Source organism: Triticum dicoccoides, chromosome 3A (assembly GCF_002162155.2).
Source record: "Triticum dicoccoides isolate Atlit2015 ecotype Zavitan chromosome 3A, WEW_v2.0, whole genome shotgun sequence".
NCBI classification, from domain to species: domain Eukaryota; kingdom Viridiplantae; phylum Streptophyta; class Magnoliopsida; order Poales; family Poaceae; genus Triticum; species Triticum dicoccoides.
In genome coordinates, this window is record NC_041384.1 from 433,475,305 (window position 1) to 433,492,081 (window position 16,777).

Genomic DNA, 16,777 nt, shown 5'->3' on the forward strand with positions numbered 1-16,777 from the left:
CCTAACAGAGACCCTTTATGAAACAAGGACATACATTATTCGATGTCTACGCATGGTTTTGAAACCAGACTATCACACATTTGTTATGTTATTCAGGAGCCTAGGAGAAATGAAGGCGAAGGGTGCTCCATCGGATAATACAGCATGAAAACGTAATAGTCAGGTCAAATGAACTAAGCTTGTGAACTTCTGGTGGTGCATTTATCTGCCAGACTATTAACTTTTATGCCAACCTTCCTTTTGTTTTATGGTTGTAATTTGTTTTGTTGCGATACAAAATTTGTTCTTAATGTGCAGCCACCGGCTGAAGAAAACATCAACCATTTTTGTATAGTGTATGATGTTCCCTATATTTGCACTAGTGGGATCTTTGATGCCTAGTGGATGTAATCTGTGCAATTGTCTTGATAGCCTAGGGTTAGTTTCAGGCTTATTTATTTCCTAGTCTTATTTTTCCCTGGTTTGCTAGTGGCCGCAACAACCATGGGCCATATACGGACTGTGGTAACCTTGACCCTGCTACAGGCCGTACGATCCATGGGCCTCCTATGGGCCATCGGATAAATGGGCCTCCAACGGGCTGTGGAATCGGTGGGCCTCGGGCCGTCGGATAAATGGGTCCACATGGGCCCTAAACGGGCGTAATTGGTATTGGCCTAGCACGGTAACGAGCCGTTAATAGGCCAGAGGACAGCGAAGGCTTAATTCTGTCATAGGCATGACGGGTCGTTAATGGGCCAGAATATAGGATGGGCTGGAACTGGCGCAACGGGATAACAGGCCACAAATGGGCTGATTCTTGCCACGGGCCGAATTTGGCCCATTACGGGAACATGCCAGTAATGGGCCGGAAGTAATCGAGGGCCGAAAAGGAGCCCAAGAACGTATGGGCCGTCAGTAGGCCGAAAGCTAATACAGGCTGGAAATGGCCCATGTGATTCATGGGCCGTTAATGGGTACAAAGAAATCTACCGTTCATTATGGGCTAGAGTCACCGTGGGCCACTAAAGGGCCTAAAGTTACGAAAGGCCTCATATGGGCTGAAAGACGTCGTGGGCCAAACATGGGCCGAAAGTGAAACGGGCTGGTGTTATATTCGATGGCCCACATGACATTGTTGGGCCAATTTCGGGAAGTCCCTAATGGGCCGTGAGTTATCGGGCCATAAAATGGGCTATTTGTGAACAAACTGTTAATAGGCTTTTCATGGGTCGGCCCGCTAACTTTTGACCAAGTCAAATAGGCCGGGCTTTGTAAGCTAAATGGTTCAGTGGTGGGCTGTCGCACGTGTCGACATATCATAGGGGCCTATCTGACCCAATGACGAGCTGACACGTGTTTCCTCAGGCCAATGAGAATTTTACACATGGAAAATCCCCATTGGTCCGGGCTGTTAACGGGTTATCAGATCCAAACCGGACCCGATAGCTTAACGGCGACCCGTTACGGTGGATGCCAAGTGTCGGTTACCCTTGATGAAAGCACTTCCATGACATGTCATTTATCGTCATGGAAGTGAACACTTCTGTGATGATAATTTTGGTATTGTCATGGAACACTTCTACAACAGCACATGTATCATTATCTTGATTCTGTCATAAAATCGTCATGGATGTACATAAATGACAGAAAAGGTGACCTACCGTGACAAACACGTATCATCACGGAAGTGTATTTTTCTGTAGTGTAATGAAACACAAGTCTGAAACATTTGAAAAGTTCAAAGAATTCCAGAGTGAAGTGGAGAATCATCGTAGCAAGAAAATAAAGTTTCTACGATCTGATTGGAAAGGCGAATATTTGAGTTACGAGTTTGGCTTTCATTTAAAATAATGTCGAATAGTTTCACAACTCACGCCACCTGGAACACCACAGCATAATGGTGTGTCCGAATGTCGTAACCGTACTTTATTAGATATGGTGCGATCTATGATGTCTCTTACCGATTTACCACTATCATTTTGGGGTTATGCATTAGGGACAGTTGCATTCACTTTAAATAGGGCACCGTCTAAATCCGTTGAGACGACACCGTATTAACTGTGGTTTGGCAAGAAAACTAAGCTGTCGTTTCTTAAAGTTTGGGGTTGCGATGCTTATGTGAAAAAGCTTCAGCCTGATAAGCTCGAACCCAAATTGAAGAAGTGCGTCTTCGTAGGATACCCAAAAGAAATTGTTGGGTACACCTTTTATCATAGATCCGAAGGCAAGATCTTTGTTGCTAAGAATGGATCCTTTCTAGAGAAGGAGTTTCTCTCGAAAGAAGTGAGTGGGAGGAAAGTAGAACTTGATGAGGTAATTGTATCTTCTCTCGAATTGGAAAGTAGCTCACCACAGAAAACCGTTCCCGTGATGCCTACACCAACTAGGGAGGAAGCTAATGATAATGATCGTGAAACTTCAGATCAAGTTACTACTGAACCTCGTAGGTCAACCAGAGCACGCTCCGCACCAGAGTGGTACGGTAATCCTTTTCTGGAAGTCATGTTACTAGACCATAACTAACCTACGAACTATGAGGAAGCGATGATGAGCCCAGATTCCGATAAATGGCTTGAGGCCATGAAATCTGAGATATGATCCATGTATGAGAACAAAGTGTGGACTTTGGTTGACTTGCCCGATGATCGGCGAGCCATAGAGAATAAATGGATCTTCAAGAAGAAGACTGACGCTGATGGTAATGTTACTATCTACAAAGCTCGACTTGTCGCAAAAGGTTTTCGACAAGTTCAAGGAGTTGACTATGATGAGACCTTCTCACCCGTAGAGATGCTTAAGTCTGTCCAAATCGTGTTAGCAATTGCCACATTTTATGATTATGAAATCTGGCAAATGGACGTCAAAACTGCATTCCTTAATGGATTTCTTAAAGAAGAGTTGTATATGATGCAACCAGAAGGTTTCATCGATCCTAAAGGTGCTAACAAAGTGTGCAAGCTCCAAGGTCCATCTATGGACTGGTGCAAGCATCTCGGAGTTGGAATATACGCTTTGATAATGTGATCCAAGCATATGGTTTTATACAGACTTTTGGAGAGGCATGTATTTACAAGAAAGTGAGTGGGAGCTCTGTAGCATTTCTAATATTATATGTGGATGACATATTATTGATTGGAAATTATATAGAATTTCTGGGTAGCATAAAAGGATACATGAATAAAAAATTTCAATGAAAGACCTCGGTGAAGCTGCTTATATATTGGGCATCAAGATCTATAGAGATAGATCACAGCACTTAATTGGATTTTCACAAAGCACATACCTTGATAAAGTTTTGAAGAAGTTCAAAATGGACCAGTCAAAGAAAGGGTTCTTGTCTATATTACAAGGTGTGAAGTTGAGTCAGACTCAATGCCCGACCACTACAGAAGATAGAGAGAAAATGAAAGTCATTCCCTATGCCTTAGCCATAGGTTCTATCATGTATGCTATGATGTGTACCATACCTGATGTGTGCCTTGCTATAAGTCTAGCAGGGAGGTACCAAAGTAATCCAGAAGTGGATCCTGGACATCGTTCAAGAACATCCTAAAGTACCTGAAAAGGACTAAGGACATGTTTCTCATTTATGGAGGTGACAAAGAGATCATCGTAAATGGTTACGTCGATGCTAGCTTTGACACTAATCCGGATGACTCTAAGTCACAAACCGGATACGTATTTATATTGAATGGCGGAGCTGTCAGTTGGTGCAGTTCCAAGCAAAGCGTCGTGGCGGGATCTATGTGTGAAGCGGAGTACATAGCTACTTTGGAAGCAACGAATGAAGGACTCTGGATGAAGGAGTTCATATCCGATCTAGGTGTAATACCTAGTGCATCGGGTCCAATGAAAATCTTTTTTTGACAATACTGGAGCAATTGCCTTGGCGAAGGAATCCGGATTTCGCAAAAGAACCAAACACGTCAAGAGACGCTTCAACTCCATCTGTGATCAAGTCAAGGAGGGAGACATGGAGATTTGCAAAATACATATGGATCTGGATGTCGCAGACCCGTTGACTAAGCCTCTTCCACGAGCAAAACATGGTCAGCACCAAGACTCCATGGGTGTTAGAATCATTACAATGTAATCTAGATTATTGACTCTTGTGCAAGTGGGAGACTGAAGGAAATATGCCCTAGAGGCAATAATAAAGTTGTTATTTTATATTTCCTTATATCGTGATAAATGTTTATTATTCATGCTAGAATTGTATTAACCGGAAACTTGATACATGTGTGGATACATAGACTAAACACCATGTTCCTAGTAAGCCTCTACTAGACTAGCTCGTTAATCAAAGATGGTTAAGTTTCCTAACCATAGACATGTGTTGTCATTTGATGAACGGGATCACATCATTAGGAGAATGATGTGATGGACAAGACCCATCCATTAGCTTAGCATGTTGATCGTTCAGTTTTATTGCTATTGCTTGCTTCATGTCAAATACATATTCCTTTGACTATGAGATTATGCAACTCCCGGATACCGGAGGAATACCTTGTGTGCTATCAAACGTCACAACGTAACTGGTTGATTATAAAGATGCTCTACAGGTATCTCCAAAGGTGTTTGTTGGGTTGGCATAGATTGAGATTGGGATTTGTCACTCCGAGTATCGGAGAGGTATCTCTGGGACCTCTCGGTAATACACATCATAATAAGCCTTGCAAGCAATGTGACTAATGAGTTAGTTGCAGGATGATGTATTACGGAACGAGTAAACAGACTTGCCGGTAACGAGATTGAACTAGGTATGTAGATACCGACGATCGAATCTCGGGCAAGTAACATACCGATGACAAAGGGAATTATGTATGTTGTCATTACGGTACGGCCGATAAATATCTTTGTAGAATATGTAGGAACCAATATGAGCATCCAAGTTCCGCTGTTGGTTATTGACCGGAGAGGTGTCTCGGTCATGTCTACATAGTTCTCGGACCCGTAGGGTCCGCACGCTTAACGTTCGATGACGGTTTTGTATCATATGAGTTATGTGATTTGGTGACCGAATGTTGTTCGGGGTCCCGGGTGAGATCACGGACATGACGAGGAGTCTTGAAATGATCGAGAGGTAAAGATTGATATATAAGACGATGATATTCGGACACCGGAAGTGTTCTGGGGGTATCAGGTACATATCAGGTCACCGGAGGGGTTTCGGGCATCCACCCGGCAACTACATGGGCCTAATGGGCCAAGAGGGGACAGACCATCCCCTAAGGGGCTGGTGCGCCCCATGTAGGCCGGAATATGAGGGGAAGGAAAGAGGAGAAGAGAGAAAGGAAGGGGAGGGATCCGGCCTCCTCCTTCCTTCCCTCCTCCCTCCTCCTTCCTTCCCCCTCCGGAAGATATGGTAAGGGGGGGGGGGAATTGCACTAGCGCCCCAAGTAGGATTCCTCCTACTTGGGCGCCCCCTTGGCTGCTCCCTCTCCCTCCCACCTATATATATATGAGGGGGGAGGCGCCTAGAACACACAACAACAACAACTGTTAGCCGTGTGTAGCGCCTTCCTCCACAGATTACACCTCGAGTCATATCTTCGTAGTGCTTAGGCGAAGCCCTGCGCGGATCACTTCACCATCACCGTCACCACGCTGTCGTGCTGATGAAACTCTCCCTCGACACGTTGCTGGATCAAGAGTTCGAGGGGTGTCATCGAACTGAACGTGCGGAACTGGGAGGTGACGTACGTTCGGTGCTTGATCGGTCGGAACGAGAAGAAATTCGACTGCATCAACCGCGTTGTCAAACGCTTCCGCTTTCGCTCTACGAGGGTACGTGGACACACTGTCCCCTTCTTGTTGCTATGCATCTCCTAGATAGATCTTGCGTGAGCGTAGATTTTTTTTTGAAATTGCATGCTACGTTACCCAACAGAAACGACGTCCACGGACACCGCCACCCTCGGCCAATACATGGACTGGGTAAGTGATGTACCTCGGTGCAGTGATCCCTCCGACGCATCCCAACTCCGCCAACCGCTCGCATCCATGCCACCCGAGCGGCCATGTATGCCCGCGCGCACCCGAGTCGCGCAATCTACCCAAGATCAACACGCCACCCACTTCCAGGGCCGCCGCCCTTCATCCAAACCGTCCTGGAAACATCAAATGAGCAAGCATTGGACAATGCTAACCCCAATCGCCGTTGGAAACTACAATGACCATCCTGCCTCAGAAAACACCGAGTCAGCAACAAACGCACCAAGTTGGCGAAGCGGGAAGGGAGGAGCGACACACGGCCACGACCGGCACCCCTGTGCCAGCGATGGGCGACTTGACCTCGTTGAAGCCCCCTTCCCTCCTACCGGCCTTCCCACCCGAAGCACCCTGCTTTGCCCCACCACGACCACTAGCACAGACCGACAAGAGGTCACCGACGGCCGCGCGTCCGTCGAAGAAGTCTGAGAGGACCACGACCAAGGAAGAACCCACGGACTGTCCGCCCGCGCCGCACGCCATCGCCCAAGCCGGGAAGAAGGCCCGGCCGGACCCCAAGTAGCACACATGCCGCCACCACCACAGACACGCCACCAGTGTCGCCACCCCTAAGCACGACAATGTCGGCCGCCCATGGCTCCTACTGGACCCAGCCGTCGCCGCCGGATGGATCGACGACGCCAGATCAAGCCGGATCCACCCGAGGCGATCCCTCGTGATCCGCCAATGGAACCGCCCCATGGAAGAAGCAGCCCCACCACGCCAGGGGCCGGCCCAGCCTAGCCGGCAGCTGCCCCTAGTCCACGCCGCCGCATCCCTCGTCGCCTCCCGCCGGATCTGAGGAAGCCACCGTCGGAGCTTGCTGCCCGCCGCCCCCAATGCGCCAGCACGCCCCGCCACCAACTTCCACGCAGCCGCCGCCGCCGCATCGCTGCGCCCACCGCACAGCCGTCTGGGCACCGCCGCGCCGCCCTGCGTGAACGCCATGCTCCTCGCTTGAACCTGCGTCTCGCGCCACAGGACACCAGGGGAGGAGGAAGAGGAACCCCACCGTCACCGACGCTAGCCGGGCTTCGCCCGGCGGCAGCGGGGAGGTGGTGCTGGCGGGCGGCAGCTAGGGTTTCGCCCTGCCGCCCGCGAGAGCGGCCCGAGTGAGAGAAGTTCCTCTCGTGTTTTGTGGCTTATGGCCGTGGTCATATGTCTTTAGGTGGTGCTTCTCGAATGCCCGGTCTTGAGCTCTGGGTTGAGAATTATAGGTTCGGCCCTAATTGGTTATACATGTATATGGTGACGTTCTTTGTGTCATTACCCTGATAAAGGCATTGCTCGAAGTTTGCTCGAAGTCGTTTTTCAAGGTGAAACCCCAAGATCAACTCTTTGATGGTTGGATCCGGCAATAACGATGCTTGTTGCGATTTGCTTTTTGGAGGCGTCACTGTCAGAAGAAAAAAATTCTCACCGTACTTGTGTTGTATGAGACTGTTGGCGTTGATGGTCACTGTTGTACACCATCATACCATTAATCACTGTTTTTATGCTTGGGTTTTTTCCCCTCTCTTCACCTAGACCTAGCTTCGTGAATTGTTACTCTTTGTATGTGTTATTGTCGATTGTGTGCATCCTAGTTATGTGCTCATTATGATTGTATCCATCGATGCTACATTGCGCGTCAACAAAAAGCGTCATCCATCGGATAAGACAAGCTATATATTTCCTTATAACTTAAGCATATAGAGTAGTAGCAGTTTCGTATGATCGGACACTTACAAATTTACACCTCCGGGACGTAAATACAAGGGGGGAATCATGTGGAGTAACGGATTACATTCCAAGAAGTAAACTCTGGCAGGTATACCATCAAAAGCATTGTGTATAGCTCAACGCACTGCAAATGCCCGAGAAGTACCCGTAAAATGCTTGATTGACCCTATCAATGGCTTAGAGGCACCAGAATGCCTCAACCTATAAACACCAGAGGCAGCATCCTCAGGAATGGTCCACTCCAGCGTCGCGAAACTTCTTGGACTGAATTTTGAAGGCCTAGACCACTTGAATTGCAATGACCAATCATCATCATCATAGACAGGAATCCAGTCGTTACCATTTAGCTTCTCAACAAGTGCGAACGTGCCCTCGGTTAGAAGGTCGTTCCTTGGACAGGCCGAATAGAATGTAGCATTCACAGTACTGCTTTTCCTGAAGTTTGAGTTTGCTGCAACGTCGGAGCTAACATCCCCAAAGTGAACACCAGGAGGAGTAGAGTCATACATGACACCTGGCAGCAGTCCAATTTGCTTCTCCAACATGTCAGGAGGTTGGATGTTTGTGGGGACCTCTTTGTTTTCAACCATAGCTGTGGCAAGTTTCTGAAACTCTTGAATGTATGCACTCAAGGTGTGGGGACCGTACAATGTTGACGCGCCCTGCAAAACATGTTTATGCCAATGAATTATTCATGCATTGATACATATGCTGAGTGGATCTATTTTATGTGTTTGATGGGTTCAGGTTAAAGATACATCAGATCTTTAGCAACAAAGCATCAATGAAAGCCAACCGGTATAATTGCGGAGTTTCTAGCAAAAAACCAGATATAATTTTTCTTTAGTTTGCACTACAAACATGGATGGGGCTGAAACAAGTTTTGACATTGCAGGACATCTTCAAATCATGACACTTGATTCTAGTGCAGCCTTGCAAGCAAATCGAAGAGGGAATAACCAGCATTCTAACACATCTCTACTGAGTAGAGATGTATGATTTAGCCATATCAATTAATCCCATAAAACCCAGTAACTCTGTAAGAATATGCCAGAAAAGAATAACTATGAAAAGAAAAAAATTGTGCAACATCTGTTTTGTTGGATATACCTCGTATCTTTGGATCTGGTATTCTTCAAATGTTGTGACATACTGAGAATATGTGTTTGTCAGCCCCGCAAGAACAACATGAATATTTGTACCAAATTCACCATTGCTGCCACTTATCAGTACATTTTTTACAGCATCGCGTAGCCGCCTGCCAGCCATTGTCGTGAATTCTGTACCAAAACATAACAAAAGAATTAGGGCGCACTTGGATTGGGTGTATTTGAATACACGGGTACTTAATTTACGGGTGTAAATTACCGGGTCAGTAGAGATTTCCGGCTGGAAACGAAACGACAGATGGAGACGTGTATTGTTTACAGGTGTATTGCTAAGCAAAACGACATCCCAAACATGGCCTTAGGAGTGCTGGCGCGCATTGTTGCTGAGTATTTGCCTTGCTAGCTCTATATCCCAAGCAATTGTCCACCTAACTCTTGCCCCACAAGGCTACGCGTTTGGCACAGCTAAAAAACTTTGCTATGTAAAGCAAGCTCGCTATATTGGTAAACTCTTCATTTTGTCATGATGTGGACTTGTGGTCCACTAAGTAGTTCCTAATAATTACTATATACTATATTCAGTAAAGTTATATTTAAGACACAAAATACACATTAAGTGGGCCATCTTTTCATTGCCTAGCAAAGCAAAATGGGAAAATGATGCAGACATGCATAATGCAGCTGCTGTTGAGAAAAAAACGGTAACACCAACATTTTACACCATGAGCATGGCATTATCATAGCATATCTCAATAGATCAAAGAACCACATGCACTTCTAACTTGACAGACATCCTAGGATTGACGAATTGTAATATACCTCCAGGAACACACAAGATAACCAGCTGACCAATTCTTATGATCTGGATGGGAAGTATCGCAGGCTGCAAAAGATTACAAAAATCAATACAAGACCAGCAAATAAAAATTGTGTCAATTCAGTAAGTTGTTTCTAGTAAGAGATCATCTTTTTTGGAAGTTAGCAGGCGAGCTGCAAAGTTAACTGGTCAGGGGAAAATCTAGTTAGAAATCATGGTTCTGATTTGAATATTGTGAAGCTTAGGAACAACAGGTGCTTTGCAGTTAACAAATGAAGACTGAACATGAAGATATATGATGGCTACACTTTAAGCTCTTGAACTAAGTAACTCCCATGAGAAAATAAATAAATCTAATTGTTGAAGAAAAGTAAGGAATGTGACATTCCCATATATTACACGGAACTATATCTTATATATCAGCCTATACAGTGCTGGTTCGATGTAGCAGCAATGTAGCAGCAAGAGCGAGTTGTTCTGCTTTGGTAGAGCCAAGGATGAACAAGAGGCTTATAGGCAATTGTTTGGGTGCGATTTGGGGGCTTTACCTTTTTCTTACATAGGTATACCAATCCACCACCGTAAGCTAACAAACAGAGAATGGAAATGCATCGAAGACCGATTTGAAAAGAAACTGAGTTGCTGGAAGGGCAAGCTCATGTCATACGGAGGCCGATTAATTCTGATAAATTCGGTGCTCACGAGTATGCCTATGTTTCTCTTGTCGTTCTTTGAAGTCCCAGTTGGAGTCAGGAAAAGACTGGACTTCTATCGATCGCGTTTCTTCTGGCAGGGTGATGAACTAAAATGAAAATACCGCCTAGCCAAATGAGATATCATCTGTAGACCGAAAGACCAAGGGGGTCTTGGTATTGAGAATCTTGAAGTTAAGAACAGATGCCTTCTCAGTAAGTGGCTGTGGAAGCTGTCCAGTGAGACGGATGCCACGTGGGCGCAAATCCTTCGTAGCAAGTACCTTCAAACCAAAACTTTGTCCCAGGTGACAGTCAGGCCGGCCGATTCGCCTTTCTGAAAAGGACTGATGAAAGTCAAACAATCCTTATTTAATAGGACAAAGTTCATTATTGGCAACGGTGCTAGTACACGTTTCTGGGAGGATACTTGGCTCGAAGAGGAACCCTTGGCCATTCAATACCCGTCTTTATATCGCATTGTTCAACGACGCGAGGTGTTCGTTGCAACGGTATTTCAATCTATCCCCCTTAATATTCAGTTCAGACGGTCGCTAGCGGGCAATCGTTGGGAAGAATGGCTCCGTCTAGTTAGGAGACTGGTGGAGGTTCAGCTTTCTCAACAACCAGATGAATTACGCTGGAAGCTTACTAGGTCTGGAGTATTCACAGTTAAATCAATGTATATTGATGTTATCAATTCGAGCTTCATTCCTACCTCCAAGCATGTTTGGGCTGTCAAAGTTCCATTGAAAATAAAAGTGTTTATGTGGTTTGTCCATAAACAAGTTATTTTAACCAAGGACAACCTGACGAAGCGTAATTGGACAGGACCTACTAGGTGTAGTTTCTGTGATCGGGATGAGACGATCAAGCACCTGTTTCTTGATTGCCCGCTAGCCAAAGTTCTTTGGCGGACGGTCCACATTGCTTTTAATATTACTCCACCGAATTCTGTCAACACGTTATTTGGGACGTGGCTTAATGGGATTGAGCCCGACTTAGCGAGACATATTCGTGTAGGAGTATGCGCTTTGCTGTGGACTATCTGGACTTGCAGAAATGATTTGGTTTTTAACAGAACATCACGTATTCATTTTTTGCAGGTTATCTTTCGAGCCACGGCTTCGATCCGTTTGTGGTCGTTACTCACTCAGATGGAGGCCAGTGAGCATTTGGTTACTGGATCTGTCCGCTGGGAGATGGTAGCTCGGGATATCTTCAACCGGTTTGGATGGCGGTCATGTAATAGGATAGGAAATTAGTTTACCTATCTCTCTTTAGCCAGCCGGTTGTGGCGTCCTTTATTTGGCTAGTTTGTGTTTGTAGCCCATTTTGGCTCTGTGTGAGCTTTTTTCTCTTTTTTCAGTTGGGAGACTTTGAGACCTTGTTGGAACCTTTTTGTTTGTTTTAATAAGATGGCCGTATGCACCGCTCTGATGCAGAGGCCAGGGAGATCCCCCTTTTCGAAAAAAGAAAAAAAAGCAGCAATATAGGTCCTTATCATGGCGGCGTTAGTTTCAACTATCAAGTGAAATAACAATTAAGACGTTCCAGAGGAAGCAAAGCAACAAGCCTGCTTATGATTACTGAAAAAAGCAAGTCATACCGCCCAATCATATGGTTCCTTCATTTCACCAGTGTCCAGCAATATTGGTTTTGGAGCTTGGCACTCGACTTGCTCTTTCCCTGGTGTCTTTAGTAAGTTCCTCACTAATCTCCAGAAAGGGTTTCCCTGATAAGACGAGCTTCGCAGTCAATGAATAGCACATCATCAAATTCTGAAGAATACATTTAATTGATATACTGAACCTTGTCATCTCCTTGTTTGAAATCAAAAGCTCCAGGGCCATCTGTGGTTCCAGCAGCAAATGCAAACCCCATGGCTGCTGGGCATGTTTTCACCACCTGCGGGCCGCCCGTACTTGTAGAAACACTAACTTTGAGTTGCGAGAAATCTAAGTAGGTGTGTCGATAGTCAATTTTTCCTTGTATTTCTTCAGAAGCTGAATTAAAGAGATCTACAGCCTTCAGAAATTGCCTATTCCCAATTATGCGGGTACTTTCAAACTCATTAGGATATCTGCAAGGCAGCAAAATTTCATTTATACCTAATAGTGGCTTATGTGTATGGAAGGTTAATAAATTGTTATGCATGATGAATACCCTGGGCCTCGTCCATAGCAAAGTTCGTTCTTCCCATTACATGTGCTGTGATTGAAGTCACAAGGAAGATGGGTGTCTATGCAAAACGTCCCCAGGACATTTGGACTAACATCTCCACAGTTTGACTGGCAAAACGCGGAAACAAATTTTGCATTGTTTTCTTGAGAGCTTCTAATGCGTCTAGTGATATTTGAACCTTCCAACCGTCTTCCACCCGATGCCTCGTAGGATGACGCCAATTGCATTAAGTCGTCAGCTGAACAAAAGCAATGGATAAAATAATCAGGTTTATGCACAACCTAATATGTTTAATTCCAATACACTATCTAAACAATGCAAGAATCATGTAGCATGTAACATACTTATCTCATCCGGTTCCGGTATTATTGTAGAGACTCTTCTCGGAAGTACAGATGTCATGTGCAAAAATCCAAGATCATCAGAACTTGCAACACCTGTCTGCTTTGGAAGGCCATTCTTTTCAGCCCAGTCTTCCATGAAACGTGCAGCTGCTCCTTTGTTATCACCACTTATCAAAGAATTTGTGCGACTCATTGATGTTCCGTGAGTCGCAAACCAATTAAAACTTCCAACTGGACCCGATTCATCATCTACAAACTTAACAAGGGTCATTTCTTTATCAACATTGTATTTGTATTTGCTTCTCTCTTCAGCAGGGTTATTCAGGTACGCGCTCGGGCTGCGATTCACACCAGCATCAAGAAGGTCACCTGAAAATCAAGCTTCAGAGATTGATAACGAAATCTTTGCAACAGCTAAATCTAAGATTAGCCAGCATCACAAGACCATACAGAGAGAAAAACGCAGGCAGCATACGGGGAATAGAACATGCAAAATTATACTTTGGGGCATTTATTTTATATAGCTGCAGTAGCGAGAAATAAGATTGTAGCTAGACTTCAAGGAACATTTAAATACCAAACTGAAACTAAATGACATTATAAAGTAAAGTGGATGACACTCCAAAAACTACGCAACGAATGTATTTTAATTAGACGTGTGAGATCAAGATAAATGGTAGTTTGGTAACACATTAGTCCAAGACAGTGCAAATAGTTTCATACCTTTATTCACATAGATCTTCCCAGGATGGAGGTTGTTATGAGCTTCAACAATGCTTTTCTCAATCCCATCGACAATTACATCAAATGACTGACGAACAAACCCAAGAGAAGTGACAATATAGACTACATACTGCAGATAACCTCCAGGCCCAGCATGGGTATGGATCCCACTGATAGCCACGTTATTCTCATTATAAAGATCACCATACCTGCCCAATTGAGGTTTGCCAAGTCAACCCAACTTTATGAGCATGCAAGGCAGAATCTACAGTTTTATTGAGAAGTAGACCAAGCAGATTACAGTATAAGACCTCAAATAAAGTCACTGAGTGCCTTTGTACAGTATGTATGTGCAATGTGAAATGGCTAAAGTGGCACTGCCTCAGTTCAATAATCTAAATAATGTGCAGAACAATATCAGCAGTTAATGGTGGCTTAAGATAATCAAGAAAACAAATCGGGTACAAGTAAGAAGATAGCTTCATAATGAACTAATATTTCAAGAGAGATAAATGAGCCACGGATGATGTAACCAGGCAACCTTAAGCACACTCTAGGAAGAGACATCACACAGAGAGTTGAAACTTACATTTCAGGATTTTCTGATAAGTAAAAAATCAATAGAAGTGAGCTCTTACCTTGCTTTTAGCCTTTCGAGCACCTTTATATTCACAAGCTGTGATGCCATGCAAGCATCCAGATTCACAAAGACAACACGCTTTCCATTAGGCTCAGCAACAATAAACGCGCGTGACTTGAGCCTGAAGTGAATCCCTGATGCAATCTGCTCAGTATTTGCATATCCCATCATGTTAACATCTGCTGCGGGCCCTGTTATGTCATAGCTCCCCATGCCGACCAAATATGGAGAATCGGAGAGCACCGGGCTGCAATTCTGAAGGACAAGAAGTAAAAGAAGACATAGCCATATCCTGAACGAACCAAAACCACGGACTTGATAGCGCAAGCAAGATGATGCCTCCATCAGGAACCAGGGAATGGAGTTGTTGATCAACTCATGCAAGTCCAAAATCTCGAGAGAAGAACAGATTAACCGTACACTGCAAAAGAGAAGAGAGCCTATTACAAAATAGCCGAACATTCTATCATAATGATGCAACGGGAAATGGTGTAAACTGTCCACGAAGGGCTTCTAAAAAAACAGTGGCAACACAATTTCACTGTGCTCCTTTACATGAATACATTATGAGCAGACGAGACCTATTGAGCATGAAGAAATTTATGTTGCCTGACACATGGATTCCTCGTCCTCGACATTGTCACGGCAGAAGATAGAAGAGCATGGCACACATATAGATATAGTAGGGCAGATCGTAGGATAATTATATCCTACGAAACTTGCTTCTAAATCACCAGGTCGAGCACGCACCCTATTGAATCCTTAGAATGGGGATTGCCAACCAACGCGACCGCACGTCAAGGCCGCGTCTCTCACAAGACAAGCAACCCCTGTAACGTCCAAACTAAGCCAAATCCCACAAGCAAAGCCGCAGCAAAGCGACACGGGTTGCGGCCACTCTCTCACTAAACAAGCAACACTTTCAGTGTGACAGTCTGGGGCACTGGCAGGATTCAACGCCAAGACAAAATCACAACCCAACCCAACCGGAGCACAGAATCAACCCCAAATCCGCACCAATTAGACTCAACAGTTACGCAATTTGATGGCCTGATCCAGCGAGACGCGTGCAATTAGTCACACGTCGGCAGACAAAAAAGAAACGAACAACCGACGCGACCTGGGTGGATGGAAGGAAGGGGGAGGAGGCCCGAGCAAGCGAACTCACCATGCGAATGGCGAATCTCAACTGGGAACCCCGGCGACTTCAGCTGCTGCTGCTGCGCTGGCTGGTCGCCTCCGTCGCCATTTATTAAACAGCACCAAGCGCAGACGAGACGCGACGCGATCGATTGGGAACTCCAAGAGCAGGGTGCCACTGCCTTGTAGTCGTGGCTCACTGGATAAGAGGAGTTTACTAATACTAGTAGCACCAAGGCAAGCGCGCTGGCAATCAAATCTGACGAGCGGTGAGGGAGACAGGCGGGAATGAGTAGGAGGATGCAGTGGAGACAGGGGCGGAGTGGCGAAGACGGCGACGGACAGGGTGTGGCGTCCAAGCCACGGCTCGGAAAGGGCGGGCCGGTAGATGCGTGGTGGGGTATACTGGTACTATGGTGATGGTGGGGGAGGCCTCAAGGAAAGTGCGGCTCCGGCCACCGGCTTTGCGCTTTTTCGCGTGACCACCTGACCGGGTGGGTTTTACCGGCGGTGTGGCGGTTCACACCTGAATTTATTGTTGAAGAAATTTGTATGGAAGCTGATAGATGTATCCGTATCCGTCGATCTGTAGTTGTCATCGTCTGGCAGATCTGGTAGGTAGATCTGACTCATATGGTCCATCCCATCGTTTGGCAGACGATAGAATGCTTTACTAAATGAAGCCGGAGTTCGGGACTAGGAGGCATTAATGGGTGTCTTGTACGGGTTTATGGTCTCATGAATTGGGTCCGTTTGGTAGGCAGGTCTGGACAAGACAAAGACGCCTGGGTTCGGCCACGTGTACAGCTGGGCCGATTTCTTTTAGAACCCTCATTCAAGGCAATTTATTCAAAGTTTTGCGGACAACATCAGACTGCACAACGGCAGTCAAAAAAGCATGAATTACATCAACAGATTCTACAGTCAATCCACTGACTAAAGCTATCTTAGCACATGTATGAGCTACCTCGTTGGCGCCTCTTCAAGCGTAGGTAATATCGAATTCTTGCAAGTTTCAGAGAAGTAACTAAATCTCTCTAAGTATATGGCCTTCATTGGACCTAAACGAACCATCCTTCCGTTCACCCCGAATTATCAAACAATCCGTTTCAATGAGAACTTTCTGCCATTCCTTTTGTATCGCCGGGGAGGCTGCCTCTCTAAGTGCTAGCAGTTCACTGAGATAGGGATCGTCACACTTTGAAATTTGCACATTCTTCCAGCTAAAACTGCCCAGTGTGGTTCTCGGCAACAACTCCCGCTCCCAAACACAACTCTACTGCCTCCACCGCTCCATCAGTGTTAATTTTCACCCAGCCTACATATTGTGGGTTCCAACCTTCTCTTGGTTTTTGCACCGCAACTGCACTTGTTGGAATATCAAGTGCCTGGATCATCTCTCGAATAAGCTCCATCAAACGAATCGGCTGAAA

At 45.5% G+C, this 16,777-nt stretch overlaps 1 protein-coding gene across 2 annotated transcripts; it reads right to left on the reverse strand.

Annotated features, from left to right (window-relative positions):
* Positions 1-7,623: 7,623 nt before the first annotated feature.
* Positions 7,624-15,689, reverse strand: LOC119268429 (neutral ceramidase-like). 2 transcript variants are annotated; one of them, XM_037550059.1, is made up of 10 exons: positions 15,373-15,689; positions 14,203-14,625; positions 13,565-13,773; positions 12,842-13,210; positions 12,480-12,735; positions 12,126-12,396; positions 11,923-12,048; positions 9,624-9,687; positions 8,806-8,975; positions 7,624-8,357 (listed from the first exon to the last, which is right to left on the reverse strand). In XM_037550059.1, exons 2-10 carry the CDS (start codon positions 14,547-14,549, stop codon positions 7,812-7,814), a joined length of 2,358 nt encoding a protein of 785 aa, XP_037405956.1. In that variant the 5' UTR covers positions 14,550-14,625; positions 15,373-15,689; the 3' UTR covers positions 7,624-7,811. The 2 variants fall into 2 exon arrangements, with proteins under 2 accessions (XP_037405956.1, XP_037405955.1); XM_037550058.1 differs by lacking the exon at positions 15,373-15,689 and adding an exon at positions 14,786-14,899.
* Positions 15,690-16,777: the final 1,088 nt, after the last annotated feature.